This window comes from Labeo rohita, chromosome 2 (genome assembly GCF_022985175.1).
Source record: "Labeo rohita strain BAU-BD-2019 chromosome 2, IGBB_LRoh.1.0, whole genome shotgun sequence".
NCBI lineage: Eukaryota > Metazoa > Chordata > Actinopteri > Cypriniformes > Cyprinidae > Labeo > Labeo rohita.
In genome coordinates this window covers 14,555,854-14,579,568 of record NC_066870.1, presented here as the reverse complement: position 1 = coordinate 14,579,568, position 23,715 = coordinate 14,555,854, and the positions used below count along the sequence as shown (strand labels likewise).

The 23,715-nt window shown below is 36.2% G+C and overlaps 3 protein-coding genes across 6 annotated transcripts in view; 1 reads left to right on the top strand and 2 right to left on the bottom strand.

Annotated features, from left to right (window-relative positions):
- Positions 1-1,810, bottom strand: part of agla (amylo-alpha-1, 6-glucosidase, 4-alpha-glucanotransferase a) — a 33,429-nt gene extending 31,619 nt beyond the window's left edge. For 2 of the 4 annotated variants that reach the window (XM_051094469.1, XM_051094476.1), the window contains exons 1-2: positions 1,600-1,741; positions 508-654 (exon numbers count right to left, since the gene is read on the bottom strand). In XM_051094469.1, coding sequence (XP_050950426.1) covers positions 508-586 — 79 coding nt within the window. In that variant the 5' untranslated portion in view covers positions 587-654; positions 1,600-1,741. Of the gene's footprint in view, positions 1-507; positions 655-904; positions 1,013-1,599 lie in introns of those variants that run through there. The other 2 variants (XM_051094489.1, XM_051094483.1) reach the window with 2 other exon arrangements.
- Positions 1,811-2,042: 232 nt separating this feature from the next.
- Positions 2,043-12,332, top strand: frrs1a (ferric-chelate reductase 1a). The gene is made up of 16 exons (XM_051094536.1): positions 2,043-2,136; positions 2,408-2,639; positions 2,738-2,877; positions 3,491-3,585; positions 3,702-3,846; positions 3,926-4,108; positions 4,180-4,278; positions 4,405-4,552; positions 7,568-7,681; positions 7,979-8,094; positions 8,230-8,316; positions 10,195-10,292; positions 11,069-11,127; positions 11,250-11,393; positions 11,661-11,719; positions 12,185-12,332. Exons 2-16 carry the CDS (start codon positions 2,444-2,446, stop codon positions 12,275-12,277), a joined length of 1,776 nt encoding a protein of 591 aa, XP_050950493.1. The 5' UTR covers positions 2,043-2,136; positions 2,408-2,443; the 3' UTR covers positions 12,278-12,332.
- Positions 12,333-12,608: 276 nt separating this feature from the next.
- On the bottom strand, positions 12,609-22,522 carry si:ch211-153l6.6 (uncharacterized). Its single transcript, XM_051094506.1, has 4 exons — positions 22,446-22,522; positions 15,408-17,976; positions 13,378-13,466; positions 12,609-13,153 (listed from the first exon to the last, which is right to left on the bottom strand). Exons 2-4 carry the CDS (start codon positions 17,863-17,865, stop codon positions 13,058-13,060), a joined length of 2,643 nt encoding a protein of 880 aa, XP_050950463.1. The 5' UTR covers positions 17,866-17,976; positions 22,446-22,522; the 3' UTR covers positions 12,609-13,057.
- Positions 22,523-23,715: the final 1,193 nt, after the last annotated feature.

The following is a 23,715-nucleotide window of genomic DNA, read 5'->3' as shown; positions in this document are numbered from 1 at the left end:
AGGGTGCAAAAACATCCAAATATTGAGAAAATCACTATTAAATTAAAGTTGTCCAAATTAGGTTTTTGGGAATGCACATTACTAATAAAAAATTACGTTTTGATACATTTACGATAGGAAATGTGCAAAATATCTTAATGGAACATTATCTTTACTTACTTGGCATAAAAGAAAACTGTATAATTTTGACCCATGCAATGTATTTTTGGCTATTGCTACAAATATACCTGTGCACCTTAAGACTGGTTTTGTGGTCCAGTTCACATTTGGAAGCATGACAGTATTCTTCTCATATAGTCAGTGCCAAACTCTTCTGCTGTATTTACCATTTATTAGTACATGAATGAAAAGGTATTGAGCCATGAGGCTGGCTCCTGAGAACACAACACCGTCTATAAATAACCACAAACGCTCCCCACGTAACACAAACTACTGGTCATTATTACAGTACAATAAACTATTATATCACAGGCCAACGCAAAGCGATAAAGGAGAGCTTTAACTTGCCTTGTTCCAGACGGAAGAGGGTCCTGTCGAGTTTCTCCATGTCATTGAGGACCATCACTCTTACTTGTTTAGCTGTCATGATTGCCCTCCTTATTTTAGAACGTCCTTAATGCAGCGAAGAGCAGGAAATCAACAGGACCCCCTTTGCTGAAAAGTGAACCAAAATATATGCAAATCATCACACTGTAGCAATTAATAAATGACATTTAAATTAACTTAACAGACGCCCGACTGTAGCTTCAGAATATCCATAGAACTGCAACTATTTCCTGTACAAGGGCAAATTATTGCAACATTTCAACGTCTGACAGAATGCAAGAGCCACATAACATGACATAACGAGTGAGCACATCAGCAACCCAAAATGCTAGAGTTCTGCAGGAATACATGAATATACCTTCGTCAGGAACTGTATCCGTATGTTAGTACCTAAGATCAATGCACCATCACCACCTCTGGTAGTTTATTTAACATTAGCGTTCTCCGATTCGTGAACAAATCGTTCGTTTGAGTCGGATCTTTTCAATCGGTTGAACTGGTTCACTGTAATGAGTCGAGAAAGGGTGAGTGAACTGATAACAAGAGCGACTAAAGTGAACTAAAAGTTAGCCGAAAATAATTTGTAGGAATTACTACACCCAAGAGAGTAACTTTAATCTTTGTTTGGTTTAACAAATGCAAATTATATTTTTATTATAGTTTTTAAAAGACGTATTTAGACGTTATTTATCAAGGTTGTAAGACACTACACTGACACATAGAATTACAATAAACATTACTGTTAAAATGAATATAAACATGCATAATAAACAGCAATGTGTGTACGTGCCAAGGAGAAAAATGAATCACTGAATCGAACGGTTCCATGAAACGAACTGTTCGAATGAACCGATTAGCGAAAATGAGTCGGACTCCCATCACTACAGTAAACATGACTGGCATTTAAAAGCACGGCCAGCAAAGTATCCTCTAACTCAGACTGGTCGAGGTTAAGAATCTAGCGGATAAAGGCCAAGCAAGTCTATTTTAAATTAATAATCAGGGCAGCTGTAACATTTACCAAGCCAAGACAGAATATTGCAACATGCGTACCATCCTCTTCTGATGCACGACAGTCTGAAATCTACACTGATATAAACATTTCGATCATTTCTGCACAACAATACTGTGTTAAACAGCAGTAAGGTTTAAATGACACACCAATGTATTTTCCTGTTTTCGGCTTAAGGACGTCCTGACGCTGGTGAAGGAGGCGTGCACGGCTGCAGTTCTCTGCTTCCCTCTACCGTAAATACACTAGTAGATGACACATTTCCTATTTGAATGAAACGTTTTAGTCACAGTGTATGTTAATGAAAATAATAAATGATTAGATAGAAAAACAGTGTAGGCCAGTCACGTATTGACATTAAATTCACTTTATGAGTAAACAAACAAGCAAATAATGAAATAAATAGATAAAAACAACAAACGACCGCAGGATTTGTTTCAGATTTTGTCTCCATCTTGTGGTTGTAGGTCCTAAAATGTGACAGCAGGTCCTAAAATGTGACATAACCCGCCCATTCATGTTCAAACCATAAAATTATTATCTACCAGCATTACCTGAGCAGACAGGTTGCTGACAAGGTAAGAGCAGTGCTTACTTTTCAACCTCTAAAACCTGCATTAACTTTTCCCAACATCTTTATTTACACACTTACTATATATTGTCATTGTTTTCACTGTATTGTCATGCATATTTAAATAATTTATCAAGCTGAAAATGTTACTAATGTTTTGTTGTTTTTGTTTTATAAAAGAAAGTAAATGTAGATCCTGAATAAATCGTAATGAGCAAGAATAAACTATAACATCAGGGCCAAAAAGTCATAATTTTACACACGCTTTTTTCTCTTAGGACATTTCCACAGAGGAGGATCATATTGCCTGGAAAATGTGGAATCTACAAACTGCTCTGGCAATCCTTGGGACTTTGTGTTTGACCTCTATAAGTGGATACAAAAATGGAAAAGTGGAGAAATCTTGTGAGAGCATGATGCCGATTCATCACAGCCAACCCAACACTACTGCCAGTCCGTACACACTGACTGTGAATGCCAGTAAATTCAGCCCAGGGGACAATATCAGAGGTAAGGGGATAAAACCTTAATGATTATCATTTCTGAATACTGAACAATAAATGCTTCTCAGTCTTACCTTTATTTATTACCCATTCCAATGTCCATAGTCACTGTCTCTGGAAGTGGCCACTTTGAGGGCTTTCTAATTGAGGCCCGAGATGCTTCAAACCTTGATGGACCAGCTGTTGGCTCATTCACATTGGTAGATCATGAGATTTCTCAGCGTTTGACTTGCAACAGCATAGAGGTAAGTATAGTAATGGCCACTTTCGGTATAAACTGCAATATTCAACAATGATACTAAACACTGATCAATATTGACCTATAAATTGTTACCATAAATGTATTTTTTTTTAAGTAAACGCTGTTCTTTTGAACTTTCTATTCATCAAAGTATACTAAAGAAAAAATGTTTTTGCTGAAATATTAAGCAGCACAATTGTTTTTAGGATTGATAATGATAAATGTTTTTTGAGCACCAAATCAATATGTTAGACTGATTTCTTAAGGATTATGTGACACTGAAGACTAGAGTAATGGCTGCTGAAAGTCAGCTATGCCATCACAGAAATAAATTACAATTGAAAATATATTAAAATAGACAACAGTTTATTTAAATTGTAATAATATTTCACAATATTACTGATTTTACTGTAACTTTTATTAAATAAATGCAGTCTTGGTGAGCATAAAATACTTTTTGGTTGTGTATGTAAGCAATATCATTTTTTGTGATGTTCTATAAATTAAAACTGGCATGGATTATTTTGTTTGCAAACTATTTTGCATGATAGATGTGGCTTGAAATCTGCTTTTAATGTTAAAGAGTTTCTATACAAAGAAAGTGTGTTGTTTTAAAGGGTTCTGCAGTTAGTCACACCAGTAATGCCAAAAAGACTGAAATTCAGGTGATATGGAAAGCCCCGTCTAAAGCTCCTCCCACTGTACAGTTTCTGTGAGTGTGATTATGCTCTGACTTTATCTTTTAATATTGAAAATATTCATAAACCACACACACTGGCTCTTTTCAGTCTCTTTTGTTATGTTCAATTCTCTTTTTTCCACATCAAGTGCCACAGTTCTTGACCACTACAAGATTTTCTGGCTGAAAGTCCCTAGTCCTGTCATATCTCAGGGTGACGTGACTCCTGCTCCACCTCGTTCAACCACCGAAATGTCTACGAACTCTGCAAGCACCTCTATATTGCCTCAGCCGGTAGGTGCCAAAACACTAATTATAAACGTATCTGCTCCTATAAGCGGCATTGCATAGGTTTTATTGTATTCTCTTACAGTTTACCTCAGAGGGTTGTGGCAAGTCGAAGTCTTGTCTCATTGACCCTGTTGGCTGTAACCCTTCTGTGGACACAAACTGCTTCTTCCTGTCTTATTCTACTTTGGGCCAGACAGTTTCGTTTGAGCTCAGCGGCCCTGCGCAGGGATATGTTTCCTTTGCTCTGTCCAAGGATAAATGGATGGTGAGCATAATTTCCTATAAATGTGTTTAATGCTTTATAATGAATTGACTAGATATATTCATGTTTAATAGGGAGATGATGATACGTACTTGTGCATAAATGATGAGGGCCGTGTAAGTGTGGAGCTTGCATATACAACAGGCCGGAAATATCCAGTGATATCATCCAAGGTGTGAGCACTTTTTGGCTGTTACAACTTAATTTTAAGACCTATAAAAGCATTATAGTCCAAAAGATGTCAGCGTGTCCTCTAAGTTTTATGCAGTCGTAAATGTAATAATTCACTTCCCCTACAGTCTGTGCTGACTGATGTAGGCTGGAGAGTTTCTGATGGGGTCATTCAGTGCAAATTCTCAAGGTCCATCTACACCCCTCAGGACCCGGTCCGATTCAGCCTTAACAACAGTTATTACCTGTTTTTGGCAGATGGGGCTGCGGAATATGGTGAGATTTTAACTGCATCAGTGACATACATGGTTACTTTTAACTAAAACTGTTAAATAAAAGTTTTGCTAACTGAAATACAGCTGAAATGAAATATAAATATTAGATGAAAAACTTTTAGAAATGTTGCCTGAGAAACTAACAGAAATATAATCATTTTAAAAGGATAGTTCACCCAAAAATGAAAACTTTGTTATTATTTCCCTCACGTTCCAAACCGAACTTCGATATTTATAGAGAGGATATTTTAAAGAATGCTGTTAACCAAACAGTTGCTGGTAGCCGTTAATCAATTCATTTTTTTTTTCATAGAAATATGAACTAAAAAGCTGAATAGAAAATAAATAAATAAATATGACAAAAACACATCACAAAATGACTAAAATGAAAGCTGAAAATATGAAACAAATTAAAAATATTAATGAATACTATAAAGGAATACTAAAATAACGCTGATGACGTGTTACTGAATTATGGAAGCCTGTTTCCACCCTTGAATAAAAAATAAAAAAAGGTTATTGTGACTTTTTATCTCCCCAATTTTCTCAGAATTGCGTGATACCAACTAAAACTTCTGATTGTGAGATATAAACTTACAATTATGTGTCAAAATTGTGTGATTTAGACTAGTGCTGGGCAGCGATTAATCATGATTAATCGCTTCCAAAATAAAAGTTTTTGTGTACATAATATATGTGTGTGTACTGTATATATATAAAGACAGACACATACAGTATATATTTTGAAAATATTTACATGTATGTATTTATATTCATATAATCTATATTATATATAAAAATATTTAATATATAAACATAGCATATTATTCTTAAATATATACATGCATGTGTGCAGCGCTGGGTAAGTTACTCTAAAAAAGTTAGAATAGTTACTAATTACATCTTCAACAGTGTAATTAGATAACTATACAATTCACTCTCTCCAAAAAGTATTTATTTACTTATTACTAATTACTGTCTAAATGCTATTTCAAAGTTAATAAATGTTACAAGGATAGACCTGAAACAGTTCTTTTAATTTTCACAAATAAATAATAAATAACTAAATAAATCATTCTGGTTACATATTAGATTAGGGTCCATTTCTCACTATTGACTAACAATTAACTAAGTACTAACTATACTTTTGCCTGTATACAAAAGTATATAGTCAGTATATGCTTATAATATACTAAGTACTGTTTATTAATACTTAGTAAAGCAGTTGTTGACATTTAAGTTTAAGAATTGTGTAGGGTTAAGGATTCAGAATAAAGTCTTGCAGAAGTAATGATTAACATCCAATATCCCAGTAATATTCATGCTAATAACCAACTAGTTAATAGTGAGAATTGGACACTAAAGAGCTGCCAATATTGTTATTAACTCACTAAAGTATTTTAAAGTGAGAAGGTTACACAAAAAAGCATTCGTTTTAAGGTTAGAATTAAAATTTTGAGGTTAAATCCACTATTGTATTGTATTGTATGTCAATATCCTACGGTCTGTACACAGTATTAAGTTCAATTGCATATGAACTAACTGTAATTGAATTACATAAAAAATAAGAGTAATCCCTTACTTTACTTTTTCAAGGGAAAAGTAATTAAATTACAGTAAGACTGCATGTGTGTGTACTCATATATAAATAATAAATATACACAGTACATACACATATTATGTACACAAAAACTTTTATTCTGGATGTGATTAATTGCGATTAATTGTTGTCCTCAGCACAAATTTAATCTCACAATTGCGAGAAATAAAGTTGGAATTGTGAGATTAAAACTTGTTACTATTTCTGTGCAATTCTGACTTTTTTTCTCAGAATTGCGAGATATAAACTCACAATTCTGAGAAAAAAAAGTCACAATTGAGAGATATAAACTAATTGAATTAAACTCAAAATACCAAGTTATAAAGTCAGAACTAACAAATCAAACAAGAGCGAATTAACTTCGATTAACTTAAACTTGAAAAATTGTGTATTGATGTCTTTCCGCGGTTGAAATAAAATGTTCTGATGTTCATTCATGTTTTGTTTTTTTTGCACTATAATTAAAGAAGAAAAGACGATCAGTTCACGTGGCAATACAGTGATCTGTCATGACACACTAAAAAGCCACAAAACATTATTTATAGTTAGAATTTTTTAAAAAAAGGTTAACATTTTAAAGCTGAGACCTTGTATCATACCAGAAGTAACCTGCTCTGTCTTGTCTGCTTGTTGTTAGCTTCCTCTTTGCTCCGTGATGTTTTACTGCGTGAGAACATGTGTAGTGTAAGAGTGGCTTTGTTTGTGGGACATAGCAACAGTACGTAAAGAGGCAGTTTTTTTGCGAAGGGTCAATTGCTACATTTTCGAGTTTATAGGCATGTCACACAATTTTAACTTGCTGTTTTGAGTTTATATATCACAATTCTGATTTGCCTTGTGTGTAAAATGTCAGCTTTAAACCACTGGTTTTTTTTTAACTTCTAGGTTTAAAGCATGATGAATAAGCAGTTGTCTTTCCTGTCATCACATCCTCCATTTTACAAAAGGGCTGTATTTCTCCTTCTTGGAACAAGTTTTGGCAAATGATTATGCGTCTCATCAGATACAGTGTTTACGTGCAACTTGTGTGTTTATGGCCTCCGCACTGCGTGTAACTCCACAGATCCGGATTTCTGACTTTACTGATTAACAGGTGTCTGTGATGCCCTGAGCAATCAGTACTGGTTTCCTGTCATTTGCTTTATGACAGGGTTGCTGGGTACATAGGGAATAAAATAGTTACAGCTAAAGCCTGAATTCAACTTTTACAAGTAAACAAGCACAAGTAAAAAAAATTGTAAACACTGTCATACTGAACGATAGCATGGGTTTACAGCAATTGTCTTGCATTTTGGAGGAACTTTGGATATTTTTTTTTTACATGCTATCTTTATGGTACAACGGAAATGATGTGTGACATTATGCTTTAGTCAAGTTATCTCATAAGTTTTATTGTTGTGTTTTGTTGTGCTGCAGGTATGATCCACAGACACAAGCGACAGCCACTGATATCATCCCATTATCAGATCATTACCGGTCCTCCTAAGATACTCACAGGTTCTCGATCTCCACTGCTCATGAAATATCACGGTAGGTGTTCTGCTGTAATTAAGTTTACTGCAGGATACTGAGATCTCTTTGAATGGCTGGATATATGGTCAGGAAACGGAAATGTTGCATGTTTAAACCCTGCAATGGACAATCCATGAATTATCACCTCTGTGCCCTTGAAAAGTGTGTAGTAGTTGTTGTGGATAAAGCATCAGTTAAATGACGAATTGGTTATTTGATAAACTGCTACATGTTTCGAAGAAACTGTTGTAAATTGCTAAATACTTTCATTTCCAAGTTTCCAAATATTATATAAGATATGTCATTTAAATGCAGGAGCTCTAATGCTGATTGCCTGGATGCTAGCAGAATGCACTGGAAATGTAATGGCTGCCTTTTTTAAACCTGACTGGCCAGAACAAACATTGTTTGGGCAAAAAATATGGTTTCAGGTACTTTTATACAGTACACTTATGCTTGTATTGTCATAAAATCTATGAAACCAGAATCTATGTTTTTGTGGTTGCTTGCATATTCTGTATTTTTTAAACTTAGTATTCATACTTTTCAACTTTTTTTGTTTACAGGTGCATCGCATATTGATGTCTCTTACAGTTTTGCTGACAGTTGTGGGCTTCGTTTTTCCCTTTGTTTACAGAGGAAAATGGAGCACAGTGAGTAAAGCGTGTTTTCTACCTATGAGACTATGCTTTGTAATACAGTGTAATTCATCTTTAAAACAGTGAGAGTATTAAAGAGGTGCTATTATGCTTTTTCACTTTTTGAACTTTAGTCACTGTGTTGTGTGTATCTTTGGGCATAAAAAAGATCTACAGAGTTATAATCTCAAAGTCCACTCCAAAAGGAGATATTTCGTTTTTAAAAAATCCCTTTTCAAGAGCTAAACAACAAACAACTTCTTTGGACTACAACATCTGTTTTCCACATGCAATGATGTCACAACGCAGTCACTTAGAATATCATTAAATTAAATCCCGCCCACAGAAATTTGAAATGTTGGAGGGAGGGTAGGGACAAGGTGGGGGATTAGCCTAACTTTAGCGATGCAGCGCGGAGAACCGCTTCAACGAGCCGCAGTGCAGCGGGTGTAAACAAAAGCATTGACTAGAGTGGCCTCTTCAGAGCTGTAACACGCCGCAGACGTGTGCAGTGTGTGGTAAGAGATTTATTCATCATACAATGTAGATAATGTTAGCTTCACTTATAATGTGAGTGTTTTTTAAAATGCATAAACTTGCACTAGAATAGGCTAGACTAATCAGTGATGATGTTCTTTGATAATGTTAATGGTAGGCTGCTTTTAGCCTTCTGCTGGAGCTGGTTTCGGGCAATGAAACTAAGTATGTAAATAATTAAATACATAATATCATGTACTGGGGATCTCGCAGGCTGATACTAGGACCCAACACTACTGTAGCATATTATTTACTCACCCTCCATGCATCCTAGGTGTATATGACTTCCTTCTCTCAGACGAATGCAATCAGAGTTATATTAAAATTTATCCTGGCACTCTCAAGCTTTAGAAAGGCATAGATGGGTGTTTCTCCTGATCAGTCCAAAACAAGTCCAAAAATATGCATCCATCCATAATAAAAAGTTCCTCACACGGCTCCTGTAGCGAATCGATGCATTTTTGTAAGAAAAATATCCATATTTAAAACGTAAGAATCACTTTAATCTAGCTTGCGCTAACAGTTGTTCACAAAACTTGCTTTTTTGACAAGGGGCGTGGCAATACTGAAACACCGTCAAAGATTTTCGCCAAACGCAACGCAGTGGGACAGCTAACCAATCACAACACATTTCGTTTTTCGGGAGTTTCATTTAACACCGAACTAATCGAACCATATGTTCCAGGCTGGAGAAATGTATTGTAATAATGTAAATTATGTTAAAAATAATGCGTTTTTCAAACAACCAAGCATGAAAGCATGTTCTAGTACACCCCAAAACAAAATCAAGACTTTGTAAAAGAGCATAATAGGACCCCTTTAAATATTACAATTTCACTCCTTGCCATTTGGGGGCCCCGTTTCATTTAAGCCCAATGTCAGGATGAGAGATTGTTTGTTATTGTGGTGTTAAATTGTAGCTTGTGTTGAATATTCTGTAATATATTCTGTGTTTATGTATTGGTTCTGTGCCGAAATTTTAGCATTATTTATATAATATATTAGTATTTATTTATTCAATATTTTATGTATTATTTTAAATTAGTCTTTATACTTTTACTTATTTTAATATTTTTAAATTTATTTTACCTTTTTAATTTTAGTCATTTTGGTAATGTGGTATTCTCATTTTTATTAGTTCTTTTTTTTTTGTTAAATATTTTTATATAGCTGTAGTACATTTTAGTACATTTTTAGTACATTTTATTCATTTTAGTACTTAAACGTATTTAAGTTACTTGCCAAGGCAACATTTCTAATTTTTGTGCAATTAATTTTTTTTTTTATTTCAATTAACAAAAAAAGTTCTGTAATAGTTTTAAGTTTAGATAATACTGTAAGACTGGTTCTGTGCAGAGAGCTGGTGCTCATCCATGCCTTGGCTGCACTGTTATGATTCTCGCGTTCTGTCAGCCTATAATGGCTGCATTCAGACCAGCTCCAGATTCTTCACGGTAAGGACTATTCTTTTATATGGAAGCCTGTTTCCGCCACTGAATAAAAAATAAAAAAGGTAATTGTGACTTTTTATCTCACAATTTTGAACTTTTTTCTCTGCAATTGTGAGTTTACATTTTGCGATTCTGACTTTTTTTTTCAGAGTTGTTTCATATAAACTTGTAATTCTGACTTCTCACAGTTGCGAGTTATAAAGTCAGAACTGCAGGATATACACTCAAAATTGAGAGAAATAAAGTCAAAATTGAAAGATATAAACTCGCAATTCTGATTTTTTTATCTCGCAATTCTGACTTTTTCTCAAAATTGTGAGATGTGAACTCGCAATTGTGAGTTATAAAGTCCAGTTCTGAGGAGAAAAAAACAATACTGGTATGTTCACAGAATTGCAAGGTATATCTCACAATTCTGACTTAATAACTAGCAATTGCGAGTTTATATCACACAATTTTGATTTAATTTCTAAGAATTATGTCTAATGCAATTCTGACTTTATCGCAATTACGACTTTTTATCTCACAATTTTGACTATTTTTCTCACAATTGCAAGTTTATATCATGCAATTCTGACTTTATAACTCGCAATTGTGGCTTTTTATCTCACAATTCTGAAAAAAAAGTCAGAATTGCGAGTTTGTTTTACGCAATTCTTAAAAAAGTCAGAATTGTGAGATAAAAAGTCGAAACAGGCTTCCATACTTTTGGTTACATATCTGAAACTGAATAGCTTAATGACATAACATAACACAAGACAATCATTTCTTTTCCTCAGGCGACGGATATTCAATTGGTTGCACTGGGGTTTTGGAAACGCTGCTGAAATTATTGCCGGTGAATTTGCTTTTTGTAATGTTGCTGTTTAGGAGGTTATCTCATATCAATTTCTATCAGTAATATAAAATTCAGAACCTTTTTAAAAATATCAAGTTACTTCTTTATTATTATTATTTCAGGGGTTTCCATGTTTACTGGAATAAGGCAGCAGTCGCTTTTGCTGCCTTACCCGTGGACCACAGAGGTTCTCGCTGCTTTTGTAGTTTGGACTATTGTGTTAAGGCTGGTGTTAAAACTTCATAAGCATGGTGTTATTGAAAAAGGTTTGTAAATGTAGCTAACTCATCTTCACATTTAATACATTTGAAAGACTGTGCAAAAGCAGTTTAACCTCATTTAACTGTATGTTAATTTTAATTATTTTAAAAGATTTAAGTGCATAAGTGACAAGTTCGTTGAGTCAACTTTCCCGCTGCCTGTGGTTCAGACATAAATTGCAAGATGATTCAAACTGAGAGTGAAATGAAGCAAAATATGTTGTTCAAAATAATGTATTTGTATATGTTTAGCAATTTCTCTTGTTTCAGCAGGGAGTGGAAAGGATGATGAACTTCCAGTTCTCTCAAACAATTCAGTAGATGCAAACTGGGTAAGTTTACACTTTACTCAAACATAATGGTGGAGATGAAAACACTAAAGGAATAGTTCACCTGAATAGCTGGGTAAAACTTACACACCCTCAAGCCATCAAGATGTAGATGAGTTTGCTTCTTCATCTGAACAGATTTGGAGAAATTTTGCATTACATCACTTGCTCACCAATGGATCCAATGGATTACCTGTGGGTTATTGTTCTTATTCTGATGGCACCCATTCACTGCAGGGGATTCATTGGTGTGCAAGTGATGTAATGCTACTCAGAAACAAACTCACCCACATTTTGTATAACCTAAATTTCCAGTACATTTTTGGCTAAACTATTTCTTTAATATTAATCATAAAAGAAATCAGGTATGCAAAACATAAACCTACCATCAAGGCTTACCATAAGGTTAAAAAACAACCATATACATAATGTTCTTCTAACCAAAATCTCATATTTCTGTTTCCACAGGATACTAAGTTTAGAGTGGCTATCCTTGCTGTTTTTGTGCTCGGAAACTCAGCATTCTGTATCTCGCTGCTCGCCACCATAGGGAATGTATAACCAACATATGAGTCATATGGCAATACAGAAATCGGAATGAAGACCTAATTAGGAGCAAGACAAGTCATTATCAGTTTCATTTTATTCAAGGTTTGAACAGTATTTTGCATTGAAAACATCCTGCAAGGAAGAAACATATCTATTAAGACATTTCAAACATGAATATAATGAAGTAAAATTCATACATCTTTAAATTATTTTCACAGAAGAATAAATGTTCACATTATATGCAGACAATCAAAGCATAAAATATTTAAAAGACTCACAATGTAATTATTGTACAGAAGCCAGCTACTTGTCTTGTAACACCTCTGGAAGCTACATCCACAATATATTCTGTTAGACATTCCAAGCAGCGAACTTCTCTTGTCTTAAATTGCACTTTTGATCAGATTAAATCAAAGATGAATATATTTTATATTTTATATAATATATTTTAGCTTCTGCTTTTCACTGTGTGGTTATTATAACATGTTATGTAATGTGAAATCGAATAATAAATTTCTCAATGTTTGGCGTAATTTTTGTACATAGTGCAATTTAGGAATACATTACGGTATAAATTCTTCATCTGCAATAATATAAAAGTATATCCAGGATTGAAAATACTAGCATCCAAAAAATGTAAAAACGTATGACGTCCGTCTTGAATATTTTTACTCACCTATTTAGTTCCAGGTTTGTACTAGTAATGAATGTTTTACTCTAAAACTATTTGCACATGCTTATAATTTAATGGAAACTTGATTTGTGCTTCGATGCTTCATTTAGGCAAATCATTCAGTCTTGTTGCTGATGATTGGCAAAGATACCTGCTTCCCACCTCTGGGCCAGGGCACTTTTCCGTCGGACTCGAGGGTACGGTGCCTCAGGGAACTAAAGGAGAAAGCTTCACCTGTAAAACTGCATGCAGTTTCCAGTTTCAAGGTGAAATGGGCACAGATCAATGAGATGTCAAAGACGTGCAAATGATAAACAGAAAGATAAACTGCAATGGAATTCATGACAGTTATATATGATACATGAGAGGACAAACAGAGAAATATGTACAGTTCAAAAATCTGAAGCTTTGAATCATAGCATGCCTAAATTTAATGTACCTTGTGGTCGCAAGACAAAGCGGAGCGATCCATTTTGCGTGTCTTTGATGGAGATGAGGGGGACGACTTAGATTTTGCTGGCACCTCTCCTGTAAAGTGTCCAAATTAGAGAAAGGACATTTACTGAACTACTTCTTTATGTAATGACATCAGTTAAAGGGATAGTACATCCAAAAATGAAAATTACCCCATGATTTACTCACCCTCAATCCATCCTAGGTGTAAATGACTTATGTATATGGTATATGACTACTTTTAGATGAATACAATCGGAGTTAAGTTAAAAAATGTCCTGGCTCTATCAGACTTTATAATGGCAGTGAATGGGTGTTGAGATTTTGAAGTCCAATAAAGTGCATCCATTCATCATAAAATGTACTCCACATGGCTCTGGGGGGATAATAAAAGCGTTCTAAGACAAGACGATGCTTTTGTGTAAGAAAAGTATTTATATCTAAAACTTTATAAACCACAATCTCTAGCTTCCGTTAACCATCATACGGCGGATGATGTACAGGATGTAGGCGTAGCTTAATCTCCGGTGAGAAGTGACGAGCGCAGAAATTAGAAGTACAAAACATGTACTTGTGAAGAAAAACGTTGGAGGATTTTGATATAAGCCAAGAGGTCTTCATGGCTTACCTTGGCTAAACAAAGAAAATTTTGCTTTCATTGCTCCTGTAAACAAAACTTGGATGCAGAAATACAGAAATACAAAACATGTACTTGTGAAGAAAAACTAGCAATATTCCTGAAGAGGTACTTGAAAAGTGCTTGCATTATTGAAATAGTGTTTTGTTTTTAATAAGCACAAATCTTTTCACACAATAAAAAAAAAAAAAATCATACTTTCTTGCATATTTCAGTTAATGTTATAAAACTATCAAGCAAAACCAGTAGTAGTACTGACAGTGTCATGTAAACATCGCTGAAGATGCAAAAAGAGGAACAGATAAGTAATTTAAGCTTGAACCGCTCTGATTGATTCAAACTTGTGACTTCTTTTCATTTTAAGCGAAAAACCAGATCAAACTAGAACAGCCATTAATTTTCAAATTTTTACATAGCTTGGAATGATGTTAAAATCCTTTTAAAAACCATTTTGTCGTAAAATGATTCACGATGTCCAAGCGGTCAAATCGTGTATCGCAAATCATTTGATTTAGATCAGAACATCACAGCAGGATTGCGAGTTATTTGATTAAGATCGTAACTTTGCGTATCGCAAATCAATTGATTTAGATCAGAACCTCAAGTTGTGTATTACAAATCATTTGATTCACATTGGGACTTCGGAGCGGATTCTTGAATCATTACACAAATTTAATGATTTGCGATTTGCGATCCGCGCTCCAAGTCCTGTTCACAAATCATTATTCAGATCAGGACTTCGGAGCATGGAACGTGAATCATTTGAATTAGATCCAAACTTTAGAGCAAATTTGTGAATCTTTTGCTTTAGATCGAAACCTAGGAGCGTGGATCGCAAATCATTTGATTCAGATCGGGACTTTGGAGCGATTTCATGCAGAATTTTTTTTCTATTTTTTTTTTAAACAGTAGAAAACATTAAACTATAAGTGAGATCTCTAACTGAAGTCCTTGAAAATCAAAAAAGTACTGCTTGAAAAGTCCTTGAAAGTCTTGGAATTTTATTTTACAGTATCTGTACGAACCCTGTTTAGCGGAGATTGTGCTTTATTAATTTATTTATTTAAGTTTTAAATATGTTTTTTTTTTTTTTACACAACTGCATCAATTAGCTTCAGAAGGCCTTTATTAAACCCCCGTGTGGAGAAATTTCATTATGGATTTATGCACTTTACTGGACTTCGATTAGACTATTGAATCTTAACAGCCATTCACTGCCATTATACAGCTTAGAATATATAACTCCGACTGTATTCGTTGAAAGGAGAAAGTCAGATACACCTTGGATGGCATTAGGGTGAGTAAATTATGAGGTAATTTTCATTCTTGGCTGAACTATCCCTTTAAGTAAATACGCTAATGGTTGCTAAATGTAGTACCTGGTTTCTCATAAGTGAAATTTTGCAGTTGGTTGGGGGACACGAGGACTGTGTCATATCTCTCCTTTACATATAGTTGTGCTCTTTGCCTTCTAAGCTCCTCTTCTCTTTGCCTCACCATCTTGATCTCCTGATCAACCAGAGACTGGGTGCTGTGGGAGCGCAATTTGAAGAAAGGGTTGTTCTGAAAGGTGCTCTCTTGTGTCTCTTGACATGCAGTGCTCAGGCAGAATTCTGAGGCACTTCGAATGATGAGATTTGATGTCTCCAGGATAATGACATTATTCATGTCTGATGGCCATTCTTGGAAGCTGCTCGTCCCTGGAGAAAGCATCCCACCTTTTGCTCGGTTGCAAGGGCTGGTGGGGTACGAATCCGGCTCAAGTATAATGACATTGTTGGCGGTCATTTCATGGTATGTGGGATTTCTTCCAGATGAAGCGCTAATGGACAAAGTTGGATTTTTTGCACTAGGAGACCTCTGAGACCTGCATCTGTCTTCTGGTGTGTCAAACGTCCGTCCTTTCTGTCCAGGCTCTGACCTGCTGTGGGGAAGACCACCAGGTCTGGGTTTAACTTGCACAGTGTCACCAGCAGACATCTTTGCCATTGCCCTCTCTCGTCTGAAATTCTCCTCTCGCTCGAGAGCTTCGCGAATCTCCCGCTCCACTGGAGTTTCTGGTTCATCGTAAGGAGATCTGTAGCTTGTGTCATCCAGACCAGAGTCCTCAGAACAGGGGCTGAACTGAGTGTACTGGTAATCCCCAAGACCAAGACTCTCTATGTCAGGGTCTCTTCTGGGGCGATCAATGTTGCGGACAGGTGTGTACATGAAGCTATGTCCACCCTGGCAAGATGCCTGCCTCATCACTGGCCGGTGCACCAGACCCTTTGTTTGCTCTTCCATCTTCTGCCACTGCTTGCGAGTCACCCTGAAATCCAGATGCTCCGTGCTGACATTCTCACTCTTTATTTCCTGAACCACGCAGAAGTCTTTTGGCAACTTTTTGTCGAGCTCTGAAGTTGAACAGGACAGGCGCTGAAGACTATGCTTTGAGGTTTTACCAAGCTCTTCCTCATCCTCTGCAATCTTGGATAAACTGCAGTAATGGGCTGAAGAGTCCAAAGAAATATCTTGCAGCTCACATTCAGTGGGACACTCTGGTTGTTCTAGAATCTCACCTTCATTAATGCTCAAAGCCAGAACTTCATCTTCAAATTCAGCATTGCTCTCAATCACTTCATTGTCTTCCTGTCTTGTTTGGTCTTCTGAGTTTACCTCTGCCTCATCCATACCCAAGAGATCACCGTTGTCTTCAATCTCTTCGTTGTCGACAGCTGGTGGACCCAAAGTCCTCCATGGCTCCTCAGCATCACTGTCTGATGAAATGATAGCCATCTCCACAAGCAGACAGTCGCTTAGATCATCTCGATCCATATCCGGACAAGATTCAGTGGGGACTTCAGAAATCACCAGCTCATTCATTTGCTGCTCCAGCATAGATTCTTTTTGTGCCTCAAGCACTGATTCTTCTTGTACATCAAGCAGTGATTCTGCTTGTGCTTCCAGCACAGATTCTTCTTGAGCTTCAGGCACTGATTCTTCTTGAACTTCAGGCACTGATTCTTCTTGTGCTTCCAGCACTGATTCTTCTTGTGCTTCCAGCACAGATTCTTCTTGAGCTTCAGGCACTGATTCTTCTTGAGCTTCAGGCACTGATTCTTCTTGAGCTTCAGGCACTGATTCTTCTTGTGCTTCCAGCACAGATTCTTCTTGTGCTTCCAGCACAGATTCTTCTTGAGCTTCAAGCACTGATTCTTCTTGTGCTTCAGGCACTGATTCTTCTTGTGCTTCCGGCACAGATTCTTCTTGTGCTTCCAGCACAGATTCTTCTTGAGCTTCAAGCACTGATTGATCTTGTGCTTCCAGCACAGATTCTTGTGCCTCAAGCGCAGATTCTTCTTGTGCTTCCAGTACAGATTCTTCTTGTGCCTCAAGCACTGATTTTGCTTGTGCTTCCAGCACAGATTCTTCTTGTGATTCTACCCTCTCCTCAGGTTTATCATGTTCTTCCTCCTGGGCATCATCCAAATGGTTGATTTCCATTTCTTCTTCTGGTTTGTCATTCACAAAAGGCTCTTCATGAGACTCAAAGGCCAAAGATTCTATGCCAGGTGGCTTATCTTGTTCATTGAACTTGGCCATAATGCCTTCTTGAGAGTCTTTGCTTTCATCAGATTCACCTGAGCTATCACATTCATTAGTTATGGCTTTGTTTTCTGGCCCATCCAGATCTTCATGGGGCTTGCTCTGTGTGGTATCCAGGCACTCTGAGAAATATGTGACAAAACATTCATCCACCTCCTCAGTGAACTGGCATGTCTGGTCCTCTGTACACCCAGGATCCATTTTACAGTCTGTTAGATCAGCCATTTCTGAAAGCTGGCTGGTCTCCATGGTGACTACTTCGGATAGGTATTCCTGCTCTTTTTGTTGCTGATTTACAGGGGTGCTTTTGCCTTCATTTAGTTCACTTCCATATGACCTTCGCACACCAGCTGTGGCTCTCTATGAAAGTTACATCAAAAAGAGCTGTTTAGAATTAAAGAAACACCAAGCTTAGAAATACTAAAATCACTGCACAAACACCAACAATTTTTCTTCTAGTCTTGCTACTTGAAAAGTTCTGAAAAAAATTAATAGACAACATTAAACTAGAAGATCCAGTCTTGTGCTGTTTCTAGCAGAACTGCACAGCATTACTTTAGTTTGATCAAGCTATTCTTGTATTCATGCTGTGAGATATAAGTGGGTGGACCTCTTTGATAGCAAATAACCATGAGAAGTGGTTTCTAACAGCATGCAACCTCAAAGTGGGCTGAAATCTACATTAAAGTATGTTTTAGAAGCCACCCAGAAAATCAGAACCACAAAATATCTGACTATAGAAAACAGAATTCTTCTTTAATTTTATCCCTCATTTAGGTGTTTTTGAAGGGTTAGTTCACCCAAAAATGAAAATTCTGTCATTAATTACTCACCCTCATGTCGTTCCAAATCCATAGCACCTTCGTTCATCTTCAGAACACACATGAAAATATTTTTAATGACATCCGAGAGCTTTCTGACCGTGCATAGACAGCAATGCAACAGAGACGTTCAAGACCCAGAAAGGTAGTAAGGACATTATTAAAACAGTCCATGTGACAATTTTATCAAGCTACAAGAAATAACAATTTTATTCAACAATTTCTTCTTCTGGCTCCTGTGTCAGGAGCACCACACTCATGCATGATGGTACTTTGTTTTCTTTGTGCACAAAAAGTATTCTCGTACCTTAATAAAATTAAGATTGCACTACTGATGTCACCACTGATGGACTATTTTATCGATATCCTTACTACCTTTCTGGGCTTTGACCGTGGTAGTCGCCTTGCTGTCTATGCAGGGTCAGAAAGCTCTCAGATTTCATCAAAAATATCTTAATTTGCGTTCAGCAGATGAACAAAGGTCTTACAGGTTTGAAACCACATGAGGGTAAGTAATTAATGGCAGAATTTTAAAAGCTGATGAGTTAATTCAACTGGGGTTAATAAGGAAGACATGTACAAAAATCTCTAATATCTAACTTGAACATCTACGACAAGCTGTGATTACAAAACTTCCTAAGCTTAAACAAAGTGAAGGGAAGCACTTATGAGGAAGTACACTTCATTCTTGAAAGTTCTATCAATCCAAAAGCTAATTAGATGACTGCACAAGAACTAGCTAAAATCATTTTAAAATCCTTGTTCCTCATTTATCACTTAGCAGCTTGCCATTCTCTTCTCTGTGCTGCTTCGGTGCTTTCACTCATAAAATATAAAGCTTACAGATTGTGGATGTTCACAGTGCCATTTTATATAATACTGTCACAGTCATAATTTATTGGCAAGATATAATTTCATAGGGTCTGTTTTGCGTTTTTTCCCTGAAAAGTAGCGGTTGCTTGGCAACATGCTGGATCTGAGGAGGCTGTCCTGTTTATGAGCCATGTAGGAAGCGGCTCACTAGTCAGAGCCAACCTTATCAAAGTGCCATGCCGTAGGTTTATTATGGCTATCAGCCTGAGTTTATCCAGTAAGAGAGACAGAGAAACAAATCTATTGCTCATATCGAGCAGATGAGATGTTCTTTTATACATGCCTGCTGGTGCTGTGACCACCATTAACCCCAGACTAATCCTGCCTGTTTTGGAAAATACATTTCTGATGTCTGAACATTACATCCACTTTGCCAGAGGTGGAATTCTGCACAGCGCAAAATGATGTCATCTGATATTATCCAATAAGTGTGACTGTTAAGTTAAAGAGATAGCTCACCACAAAATTAAAATGTGTTAGGGACTAAGATTAAGTAACCATTCATTGCATCTCAGTTCAATGCATCTCGTTTCTATGCACTACCTAACATCACCTTTTGTTTTAAACTGATTTTTTTTTTTTTGTGAAGGTGAATTATCTCTTTACGTCTAACTTCTCTCTTGTAAATGATACTGAAGTGACTCTGATGAGCCAAAAGCATAGTGTTTATATTTTGTATCACTGCAGTGTTACTGCAAGCAGTTAAGAAATGTATTACCAATCAGTCACGAAATATCGGATGGAGACAACGCAGCATCACAACTCTTTTTTAAATACACTGGACACACTGCCAAACACGACAGTACAAAAATGCAGCACACCGAATTCCTGCACCATTCCCTCTTCGTGCCTTGCGCATGCAGATGTTCGCCAAAGCAGATACGGATGCAACAGATGCACAAAGCTTCAGTATTTTCATACCTACCAGCAGCTTCAAAAACAGGAGCCAAACGGATATCATCTCCAATCTACCGCAATACGCACATGCCTGTATAATTTGTACAGATAACGCGAGTAACCAAATGGCGACGCGTCGGGAGTAATTCATATGGTTGAACTCGAAGAGGGGAAATCAAGCTCGCGACAAACTCCTGTTCAGACCTATCGATCCGTCAGCGACTGTCAAAGGTGAAATAGAGCAGATAGAACAGATATTGACAGAAACGGCAGCAACTGAATGTCTGAGCCCCGCCAGCACTGGTTGCACTGAGCTACAGAGCCGCTCTGTCCCTCTGGGCGCCCACACTTTCTCAACCAACTATTGAACGCTTGGCTTTGCCCACGCGATTTTGAACATACAGTCCATAATTCTGACCAAGGTCACTCCCGCTGTGCAACATTATCCTCACGTTTATATACAGTATATGTGTGTACTAGAAAGGACGAAAAAAAAATCATTGTTATGCTATCTTTAATTTTTGATACTGATATTGAATGAATATTCTCATTCATTGTAATGTATTTTTGAATAATGTCTGTTGCAACACGGTACGAATAATCACTCATCCGGGAAACCTATTGAGTAATGAGTTTATGTACAGTAAAACCAAAAATTATTCAGACACCAGATATAATTTTTGATATTTTTTTACTAGTGGGTGCAGAACACTATTGTTCATGTAAGTGAGGATATCAAAATAAAGTAACCTTGTGACATATTATACTCAAAGATTCTTTATACAGTGGAAAAAAAAAAAATGGGACCAAAAATTTGATTTGACATTTTGACCTGACCATGTTTTGTTACATATCTTTATCCTAACCAAAGTTATCTGACATTATCACGATGAATTTGTTCTGACACGAATTAACTTTTGAGATTTGTCATATTTTATTACCATTTTCTAAACTGTAGCGAATAAACTGTGATAACGTTGAAGGTGTCTGAATAATTTTTTGGTTTTACTGTATATATATATACGTAATGAATTGCCTATATATTTAATGACCTAATGAAACCTAATAAACAATCAATTGTAGATGTATTTATTACAATAAACGACTTATGACTTTTTGATAGAAGGCAGAGCTTGTTCAAGTATTTTAATTTAGCAATGTAACGTTAAATAAAGTGTGAATATGCATTTATATGTGCTTTTTCAGAAAATCAATGAAAAATCTCTCTGGAGAAATCCGCTTCTGTATTTATAAATCCTCTGAGGCTTTATTTTTAACTCTGAATCCTCTGACACAGACAAATCACTTAAATTTGGATTTGGAAAAAAAGTTAGATATGATGTAGTGGTATGTTGGTTGGTTGATTGATTGATTGATTGATTGATTGATAAAAACTTATTTTCCATTAATACTTAGAAGACTTAGACTCTAAACCAAATAAATCCTTATATCATCATGTTTTCCAGGAATAATCCAGAATTATGTATTACTCACTTGCCATGTGATATTGCGGTGTTTTCAGCTTTGATGCAAATTCTATTTATTGTGTAGTTCCACATTCTAACTTCATATCCATATGCTCAGATGAGCTTGGTTTAATGGTTCCAGTGATATAAAATAGTTTTGACAATGCATAAAAACCTGATCCTGAGACCATGTTTACCTATTATTAATACCCATTTTGGGTGATCTGATTGTAAACTGATAAATGTAAATATCCAGTGTATCTTGTAAATAAACTGAAATCATCTTTGGATGTGCTAGGGAATGAAGCAAAGCTTCATTCCAGGATATACAGTTCCAATCTGCTTGCTGAACAACATGGTAAAAATAACGACAGTAAGTTTGGTGAAGGATTTTCTGTCTGTTTGCTGCCTGTGTTACTGGCTCAGGCTCTGCATGTTTTTTCCCCCGTCTTCTGTGTTTTTGTAGCTACCATCCCACACGCTTGACAAAAAAGCAGCATGAATACACTCTAACAAATTGAAAATGTAACACCAAAAAAGGCATCGTCTTTCTCTCCTCCGTGCTTTTCCTCCTTAAGACCTTCCCACCACAATGCACATCATTTCCAAAACTCTTAAGTGTAAATCTGACCCTTTTTTAAACTCTGTTAAAGATGCATAAAAATCTCATCAGATGCAGGTGCACAATGACTCATCTCTCCGTCCAGAGACTGACAGATGTGTCACATGTTAAATAAACATCAATAGAAAAGTTTGGAATTTGCATACTTACTGTCAGTGATGGAGCTTTGAGGTCGGCTGGTTTAACAGTGAAGGTCTCGGTTCTTCCTCTGAGTGCATGTATGTGTGTTAGTGTGTGTGAATGTGTGAATGTGTGTGACACAAGCCACAGCTCTGATTGAATGCGTGGGAATCGACCAATGGCAGCACAGTCACTCCACTGACAGACATGACAAGCTCCCGCTCTCTCACACACACAGGCACATAGGGAAAGGAGACTATACCTAAAAATATATTTGCACACAATCCTCACTGCTCTGAAAAAAAAAAAAGCACACTAGACGTCTGTTATCAGACAGTTTGCTGTAAGTCGCCAGTGCACAGAATCAAATACAGAGGCTCAGTGTATTAAAGGATCAGCTTTAATCTGATTTATTTTGTTATTTATTTTTTTTCCTCACATCACTCCACCATCAGTTTTGCAAAACTAGAGTGACCAAAACAACACTATAGGGTGTTTATTCATCAAAAATATTTGTCTAATATTTCTATTGTTGTAAAAGCCACAGCGTAACAAGAAAAGTGTAAATTATGTCATTTACTCACTGTTATGTTGTCACCAAACCCCTTTTTTTGTGAAACATAAAAGTAGATATTTAGCAGATTGTCCAAGCTGCTCTTTACCACGTAATGAGAATGAACGGTAACTACGACTATCCCTGGTCCCAATCTACTTTCATCGTACGCCAAAGAAATGTTTTAAATTATCTAATTAAAATATCAGAAATTTCAAATATTTAATGTTGAAATGTACAAAAAATAACTAAAAACTATCCAGTTCTGTCATTAATTACTCTGATGTCGTTCCAAACCCCCTAAGACCTCATTCATCTTCGGAACACAAATTAAGATATTTTTGGTAAAATACGAGAGCTTTCTGACCCTGCATAGACAGCAATGGAACTGACACGTTCAAGACCCAAAAAGGTAGTAAGGACATCGATAAAATAGTCCATGTGACATCAGTGGTTCAACCTTAATTTTATGAAGCTACGAGAATAGTTTTTGTGAGCAAAAATAACAACTTTATTCAGCAATTTCTTCTCTTCTGTGTCAGTCAGGGTCAGAAAGCTCTTGGATTTCATCAAAAATATCTTCATTTTTGTTCTGAAGATGAACAAAGGTCTTACGGGTTTGGAATGACATGAGGGTGAGTAATTAATGACAAAATTTTCATTTTTGGGTGAACTAATTTAAAAAATATATATATATAAGCTAAAAAAATTCTAATTTTGTGTTTCACAGAAGAGATAAAGTCATAC

Coding starts and splice junctions, on each gene's coding strand:
- frrs1a (XM_051094536.1), top strand. CDS start 2,444: ATGTGGAATCTACAAACTGCTCTGGCAATCCTTGGGACTTTGTGTTTG. Junction 4,279..4,404: donor ATCCAGTGATATCATCCAAG/GTGTGAGCACTT, acceptor CTTCCCCTACAG/TCTGTGCTGACTGATGTAGG. Junction 8,095..8,229: donor GGCAAAAAATATGGTTTCAG/GTACTTTTATAC, acceptor TTTTGTTTACAG/GTGCATCGCATATTGATGTC.
- si:ch211-153l6.6 (XM_051094506.1), bottom strand. CDS start 17,865: ATGGAGACCAGCCAGCTTTCAGAAATGGCTGATCTAACAGACTGTAAA. Junction 13,467..15,407: donor TTTCACTTATGAGAAACCAG/GTACTACATTTA, acceptor GACACTTTACAG/GAGAGGTGCCAGCAAAATCT. Junction 13,154..13,377: donor CTTTGTCTTGCGACCACAAG/GTACATTAAATT, acceptor TTTCTCCTTTAG/TTCCCTGAGGCACCGTACCC.